This window comes from Portunus trituberculatus, chromosome 37 (assembly GCF_017591435.1).
Source record: "Portunus trituberculatus isolate SZX2019 chromosome 37, ASM1759143v1, whole genome shotgun sequence".
NCBI lineage: Eukaryota > Metazoa > Arthropoda > Malacostraca > Decapoda > Portunidae > Portunus > Portunus trituberculatus.
In genome coordinates, this window is record NC_059291.1 from 16,973,292 (window position 1) to 16,981,684 (window position 8,393).

Below are 8,393 nucleotides of genomic sequence, written 5' to 3' on the forward strand. Positions count from 1 at the left end.
AGTGCTGGAACCTGTGGGGAATAAAAAAAAGATCATGGCCATTAGTGGTGGGAAGAAAAGAGTCAGTTAGAACTTAAATTTATTAAAGAACTTGAAAAGTAAACACTATGAAACTATGTTGAATTCAATACATGCTTTATTTTCCCATTTCCTTTATTGATATACTTGTAAGAGTATTCCTTTTGCAGATGAGTGAAATATAACCTTAACACTATGAAAAAGAATATAACCTTAACACTATGAAAAAGAAACTTAACATGCTTTATTTCTTCATGTCTTTAAGTGACCTGTTGATATACTTATATCTGTCTCTTATCTGCATATGACTGAACTGTTTATATATGGGATTTATTTTTATTAACTCATCACTGATTTCCCTCCAAAATACAACATATTTTTTAGGATCTCTGCTCTTATTATGTTTTGAGATAAGGGCCTTAACATCCTTATGAAACTGAGTTGAATCAATGGAAGATTTATGCCATTGAATCTCAGATGATTCTTCTTGTACAGTTGCTGCCGTCCCAATACTCAGGTCATCTGGGACTGTGGCGAATGTTGACTGCACACTCCTGAAGAAGATACATGTCAATCAATTTTATGTGACCTTAAAACATAAATGCATTGCATGCCAACTGAAAGACCTGCTACTAACGGATCATTAGAACGGATGCTGGGTGGTTTTGCTTTTTCTTCCACAAGTTCCTGAGTCCTGAAAAAGAAACGTTTAAATCAATTCCATGTTATGGTAAAACCTATCTGCATTGCATGGCATCTTAAAGAACTGATACTAACTGTTGGTGATAAGAGACCTGTCCTTCTTCTTGGGTGTGTCTCTCACCCATTCCGGTGTTGGTAGGTGGTGGATCGTCAGGATCCTCCGTTCTGAAATGATTTGTTTTACGTAATCACTTCAACGTGAATAAATAAATAGCTGTGTGTAAATCCAATCTTATATAAATGTTACTCACTGAATCACAGAAGGCTCTTCCGATATTCCTGGATCTTCTCAGTCTGGGATATTTGGGCTCCACTTGAGCAAATTGGAACATTGTTAATTTCAATCACAGTGATGAATGTACAAGCATTACTATAAATAATATAGTCAACCATAAAGAAAATTTTATTTCAAAGTAAAACTCACAGCTCAAGAGTATGGGCAGATTCACTCAAAGCATGTACTGGTATCATACTCAGTATGATACTCTGTTTGAAATCTGTCCTTATATGCTACGGACCAGGGAAATGCATTTTCTTAAAACTTATCAAGGATAAAAATTTTGAGCTTTGCATGAAGACCGAATGTACAAGCAATTCAATGGTATCATCAGCATTCTGATATGTCAATTAACAAAGATTCTGGAAAAACCCACTTTCCAAGTTTACGGTTTTTCCTCATAATAGTAAACCAATGGTGGCTACGGACTTGCACATGCTCACCCCTTACTTTTCTTCACTAAGGTTGGTAAATCATGTAAATGTATGATGGTACAGAATTTTTACCATCAAAATCGTAATCAGCAAGTAGGATTACATAATAACCCACAATGGCATTCAAATCATACCATAGGTTATAGGTGCACATTTTTGTGCTACCTAGATTATAGGTAAACCGGTGAAAAAATCCGGTTTTCCATTCTTAAAAATCAGGAAATGGTTTTATAGGATTGTCCGTCTAGACTCGCGACGGTCTAAACCCAGCTCACGTTCCCTTTTATGGGTGAACAATCCAACGCTTGGTGAATTCTGCTTCACAATGATAGGAAGAGCCGACATCGAAGGATCAAAAGCGACGTCGCTATGAACGCTTGGCCGCCACAAGCCAGTTATCCCTGTGGTAACTTTTCTGACACCTCTTGCTTAAAACTCCTAAAGTCAAAAGGATCGATAGGCCCTGCTTTCGCAGTCCGTATTCGTACTGAAAATCAGGATCAAGCCAGCATTTGCCCTTTTGCTCTACGCGAGGTTTCTGTCCACGCTGAGCTGGCCTTAGGACACCTGCGTTATCGTTTGACAGATGTACCGCCCCAGTCAAACTCCCCACCTGATAATGTCCTCGGAGCGGATCGCGGCGGGCGCGAACGCCCGGTCGGGCACGCGGCGTTACACCGCGGCCTTCCTTCCGCCGCTTTAGGCTAGAAACAGGAGACAATCAGTCATAGTTACTCCCGCCGTTTACCCGCGCTTGGTTGAATCTCTTCACTTTGACATTCAGAGCACTGGGCAGAAATCACATTGCGTCAACATCTATATCACTGACCATCGCAATGCTTTGTTTTAATTAGACAGTCGGATTCCCTGGTCCGTGCCAGTTCTGAGTTGATCGCTGGGCGCCAGCCGAAGTGGGTTTGGAGCGGGGACGGCTACTGCTCGTGCCAGAAGGCAGAGAGCCGGCGCCCCGCGCCCACGCAGCCTAGCGCGTTCCACGGAAGGGCCGGAGACACGCCGGTCCGAGCTCTCGGCTAGAGCGGCGAGAGGGCTAGCGTCGCCGGTACCGTGAGTACTCAACCCTCGTCAGGCAACACCGAGCCGTTTTGGCCCCACCGCCGTGCCAACCTCTCAGCATGGCGCTGCGCGGACCCTGCGGATGGATCCCCGACGACACGCACTCCCCCCGCCGCGCTGGCTTTTCACTCGCAGACGGCGGAGGGGAGACCGGGAGCGACGCGGGGCCCGTGCCGGAGAACGGCAGAGCCCGCGTCGCCTTTGCTACGAACCCGGTTCCCCTTGGTCTCCACCGCTGCACCAGCGGGCTTTGACAACAAGGAGTGCGGCGCGGGGCCGCATTTGGAGTGGGTCGCCGCCACCAGAGTAGAGGAGGCACCGTCGCGAGTGGGCGGACATCGGTGGCACGGGAGGGAGAGAAGGTACGCGGTGACACCCAACAGCGCACAACTCGTAACCTCTAAGCCCAGTCCAGCGCCCGAACCCAGGCCCGCTTCCCGCACAGGCCCGACTGGCCCGATCCTCAGAGCCAATTCTTATCCCGAAGTTACGGATCTAATTTGCCGACTTCCCTTACCTACATTAGTCTATCGACCAGAGGCTTCTTACCTTGGAGACCGGCTGCGTATATGGGTACGCATAGGCCCAAAACTGGGGTGTCTCGCGCAGGCCGCGTGCGTGCGAGTAACACAGCCGCGAAGCGGGAAACAAGCAGCAGCTGATCCTCGTGGCTCGCCCCATGCAGTTACCTGCCTCTCATGTTTCACGGACCGGCAGTGGTACGCGGGACGCCGCAAAAACCGTGGTGCTCTACGGCAGACCGTGTTACCAACAAACTTTCGCTCTGCGAGTGGCTTCTAGGGTCATGGCACCTTAAACAGAAAAGAAAACTCTTACCCGGACCACCGCCGATGGACGCGAGTTTGTTTCCGTTACCGGGTTCCCGAGGTTGGCATCCAGGCCTGGTTACGGAATAAGTACCGTATTCCCTTTCGCCACTAACTCCCAACCAGCAACTGAGGAAAATCTCATCCTCTCTTTGTGCTGCCCATTAATGAGAGGTCCTGATGTGCGTGAGGTGCCTACTGCAGTTCAGGAAGCAAGGCAAATATGGAGGGAGGAGGCTATTGACACTGCCGCCGCCTCTCAGCCGCAGCTGAAGAGCACGGACGAAACAGTGGATAACCAACCTCGCAACCGAGCCGAGCCCCATCACATTCACCACCTTCACCACGACCGACAGGGCAGCAAAACTCGCTTGGCCGTTGCCTCTAACGTGGGATAAGGCTTTAGCCTTGGGCTTAGGAGCGACTAACCCATGTCCAACTGATGTTCACATGGAACCCTTCTCCACATCGGCCTTCAAGGGAAGTCTCTCTCGACTATTTGCTACTACCACCAAGATCTGCACCAGGGGCGGCTCCAGGCCGGCTCACGCCGGATCCCTTCAGCGCTCACCCCTGCGACCCTCCTACTCGCCGGGGCTTGGAGACCTGGGCTACCCCCCGCTAAGAGGGAAGCTTGGCCTATAGTGCCACCGGCGGTCGAGTATCGGGAGAATGCTTGAGCGCCATACCATTTTAAGGGCTAGTTGCTTCGGCAGGTGAGTTGTTACACACTCCTTAGCGGATTCCAACTTCCATGGCCACCGTCCTGCTGTCTATAGCAACCAACGCCTTTCGATGGGGTCTAGATGAGCATTCGTTTAGGCCCCTTAACTCGACGTTTGGTTCATCCCACAGCGCCAGTTCTGCTTACCAAAATGGCCCACTAGATACTCAGATTAGTCGCCGAAGCTTCAGCATTCAAGCAAGCTCGGCATCTCACCCATTTAAAGTTTGAGAATAGGTTGAGGACGTTTCGTCCCCAAGACCTCTAATCATTCGCTTTACCGGATGAAACTCCTCCGTTTCCACGAGTACCAGCTATCCTGAGGGAAACTTCGGAGGGAACCAGCTACTAGATGGTTCGATTAGTCTTTCGCCCCTATACCCAGCTCTGACAATCGATTTGCACGTCAGAATTGCTACGGACCTCCACCAGAGTTTCCTCTGGCTTCATCCTGGCCAGGCATAGTTCACCATCTTTCGGGTCCCAACATGTCTGCTCATGGTACTTGCCGACAGCACGCGCGCTAGGCCACTCCGGACAGAGCAGGATCGGAAGGCGCCACCGCGCCGGACGAGCCGAGAAGAAGCCCCGAGAGGCCCCGCCCAAAGCCCGCCCAGACACGCGGCACGCCAGCCGAGAGCCCAAGCAAAGCCGATGAGGTCAACAACAGATTCGCGCGACAGCGTCGAATGACAAGTCCCGGGCCTGCGCCCCCCTGCGTACAGGCGAGCAAGCTCGGACCAACGAGCGCACCGCGCCACCCACGGGACCGACGGCGGACGGAGGAAAGGGACTCACTCCGCCCTTGAACCGCCACAGGGCCCCGCTTTGGTATGGCGTGAACGCGGCGGCATCGCCCGGTCAGGGATCGGCCCCGGCACGCGCCTCCGAAGAGACACGCGCCTTTCACTTTCATTGCGCCTTTGGGTTTAGTGCGCCCAATGACTCGCACACATGTTAGACTCCTTGGTCCGTGTTTCAAGACGGGTCGGTGGGTCACCGACCTTTGCACGCCGCGAGAGGAAGCTTGCGCCGCCCTCTGCTGCACGACCGTCGCAGGGCAGCCAGGACACCGGAGGTTTCCCCCTTCGAAGGCGCAACGAGGCGCACAACGTCGGGGTACCAGTCCGCCCGGGCCTTCGACGTCCCCAGCAACGGGTCGCGGCGACCTACATCACGAGGGGAAATACGCCCGCCGGCGCCGGCTCGAGTGCGGGCACGCCCAGATTTCCTGGGTCGCATCTGCGAATCCCGCACCCGGCCGACCTGGGCCGACGAGCTGAATCCCTCGGTTCGACCTTCGAGGTCCCACCCGTTTGGCTCTTAACGGTTTCACGTACTCTTGAACTCTCTCTTCAAAGTTCTTTTCAACTTTCCCTCACGGTACTTGTTCGCTATCGGTCTCGTGGTCATATTTAGCCTTAGATGGAGTTTACCACCTGCTTAGGGCTGCATTATCAAGCAACCCGACTCTACGGAGAGGCCCTTTCCGACAATCTCTCGTGTACCCTCGCGGGCGCCGCCACACGGGCCTGTCACCCTCCACGGGCAGTGGCCGCTTTCAAGCATAACTTAGGCGGTGAGAGACTGCGTGCCGGACCCTCCGAAACGCAACACCCTGGCGCCGGGTCACGACGCCAGGTTATGCGCTGGGCTCTTCCCGGTTCAGTCGCCCTTACTAAGGGAATCCCTGTTGGTTTCTTTTCCTCCGCTTATTAATATGCTTAAATTTGGCGGGTACTCTACCCTAACACGAGGTCGACATTGGAGCCGCACCGTCAAGCCGCTCAGTCAAGCTTTTCACAGTGCTTTTTACAACTTTGTCTCTCTCTCGTCGGCCGACAGCAGGGGAAAGAAGCGATACGCGTACTCTAACCCCGTAGTCGACGCGACAAGATTCGAAAAAAGTTTTGGCTCCACTCAACGTTCTCGGTCCCTTCCTTCCAGCTTTATAGAGTAGGTGCGAGCCGCAGTACAGAACAAACAGTCCGACCCGGTCGCCCTCCTCAACCAGCTTTAATCATAGGAGGTTGGGAGCCGAGACCGCAGGCAAAACTCGTAATGAGCTAGCTAGCTAGTTCATCCGAGTAATGCCCAAGTCATCGGCACGTGACAGCAACACGCACACGCGTTGCGCCATCGATGCCTTAGGTCTTAAGGGAACGCCACAAAGGCGAAAACTCCCCAATGCGGTCAAAGCCAGACCAACGCAAGCACTCTGAAAGATGCCATGATGCATCTCACCCACGGGACCGCTTCCGTTAGGATTTGGTCCCGCTTTATAAGGGTGCCCCATTTCATTGTACTACAAACGCGCGTGAGGGTGTGAAGCCCTTTCGGCGCGAATGTGGTTTGAAAGAGTAGTAGTAGTAACTTGCGCGGCTGGACAATGCCGATGCATGTGATATGATATCCGACCCTCGTAGGAGTGACGGCAGCACATGAGAGTGCCGCCGCCGCAATGTGCGTTCGACTTGTCGATGTATCTGGTATTCTTGCGATTCACATACCGACACGCAGCTTGCTGCGGTCTTCATCGACCCACGAGCCGAGTGATCCACCGTTAAGAGTTGTGATAGTATGTTTGGAATTACGTCGGAACTAGGCCGACTCTTTATCAGACTTCCACTGCCTCTGCCTCAGGAGACTTGTGGGAAGACGTAGTGATCTGGGTTTTAAATGGGTAGTAGTAGTATTGAGTACACGGGTAGTGTACGGTTTAATGATACCCACTGGGGACGACCGAACGCAGCATGTGAGCAGCTAGCAGTCAGTGCTGCCGCAGTCACTCACTTCTGCGCTCCATCGCCATGGTATCCCAGGGGTAATAAGGTAGTAAGTTCAGCATACGTAGTAGTAGTATAGTAGGTGTTGGTCTACCGCTCAAACAATCCTTGCACGAAGGAAAGTTAGAGTGGAGAAAAGATTTTGTTGGGTTGTCAAACAGGGAAGGAGGCCCTGTTGACAGGCAAGGGAGGCCCCTACTACTTGTTGTACTCCTGCGGACGGTGGCACACGGCCATTATCTCGCAGGAGCTGCTGACTGATTGATTAGGCCAATCCCCGCCACCCTGGTGCGAGCTTTTTAACTTTTAGTTGCGTTCCTTTCAGAAACGTCACGATAATGATCCTTCCGCAGGTTCACCTACGGAAACCTTGTTACGACTTTTACTTCCTCTAAATGATCAAGTTTGGACATCTTTCCGTCAGCTCGAGGCGCCGAGAGCCCGGCGGCAGTAATACCGCGCGGGCCTGGCATCCAAGAGCGCCAGTCCGAAGGCCTCACTAAATCATTCAATCGGTAGTAGCGACGGGCGGTGTGTACAAAGGGCAGGGACGTAATCAACGCAAGCTCATGACTTGCGCTTACTGGGAATTCCTCGTTCATGGGAGACAATTGCAAACCCCAATCCCTATCATGAAAGGATTTCAACGGGTTACCCGCTCCTCTCGGAGGGGGAGGACACGTTGATCCCTTCAGTGTAGCGCGCGTGCGGCCCAGAACATCTAAGGGCATCACAGACCTGTTATTGCTCAATCTCGTGCGGCTAGAATTGCCGCTTATCCCTCTAAGAAGAAGCTGCGAACTGACACCAATTGCTGGAGATCCGTCGACTAGTTAGTAGGCCAGAGTCTCGTTCGTTATCGGAATTAACCAGACAAATCGCTCCACCAACTAAGAACGGCCATGCACCACCACCCACCGAATCGAGAAAGAGCTCTCAATCTGTCAATCCTTCCGGTGTCTGGGCCTGGTGAGGTTCCCCGTGTTGAGTCAAATTAAGCCGCAGGCTCCACTCCTGGTGGTGCCCTTCCGTCAATTCCTTTAAGTTTCAGCTTTGCAACCATACTTCCCCCGGAACCCAAAGACTTTGGTTTCCCGGAAGCTGCCCGCCGGGTCATGGGAATAACGCCGGCGGATCGCTGGTCAGCATCGTTTATGGTTAGAACTAGGGCGGTATCTGATCGCCTTCGAACCTCTAACTTTCGTTCTTGATTAATGAAAACATCCTTGGCAAATGCTTTGCAGTAGTTCGTCTTGCGACGGTCCAAGAATTTCACCTCTAGCGTCGCAATACGAATGCCCCCGCCTGTTCCTATTAGTCATTACCTCGGGTTCAGAAACCAACAAAATAGAACCGAGGTCCTATTCCATTATTCCATGCATAGGCATTCAGGCCGTCAATGTAGCCTGCTTTGAGCACTCTAATTTTTTCAGTAAACTCTGCCGGCCACGCGGGACACTCGATGAAGAGCACCCCGTGCGAGCCAGCGGGCGGTTAAAACTGTTCGAGCGTGACAGTGTGCACCGGGCGGTGAACCGTCAGTCCAGAACT

The 8,393-nt window shown here is 52.1% G+C and overlaps 2 protein-coding genes, 1 non-coding gene and 1 pseudogene across 3 annotated transcripts in view; 1 reads left to right on the forward strand and 3 right to left on the reverse strand.

Annotated features, from left to right (window-relative positions):
- LOC123513846 (alpha-N-acetylgalactosaminidase-like) overlaps positions 1–8,393 on the forward strand; it is a gene marked incomplete in the record, with an annotated part of 184,057 nt that overhangs the window by 124,866 nt on the left and 50,798 nt on the right.
- Positions 186–1,039, reverse strand: LOC123513848. Its single transcript, XM_045271258.1, has 4 exons — positions 972–1,039; positions 796–885; positions 656–712; positions 186–572 (listed from the first exon to the last, which is right to left on the reverse strand). The coding sequence occupies exons 2-4, from the start codon at positions 843–845 to the stop codon at positions 263–265; spliced, it is 417 nt and encodes a 138-aa protein (XP_045127193.1). The 5' UTR covers positions 846–885; positions 972–1,039; the 3' UTR covers positions 186–262.
- On the reverse strand, positions 1,273–5,817 carry LOC123514428 (annotated as a pseudogene).
- Positions 6,471–6,628, reverse strand: LOC123514430. Its single transcript, XR_006677609.1, has one exon. It is a non-coding gene; the product is annotated as a 5.8S ribosomal RNA (ribosomal RNA).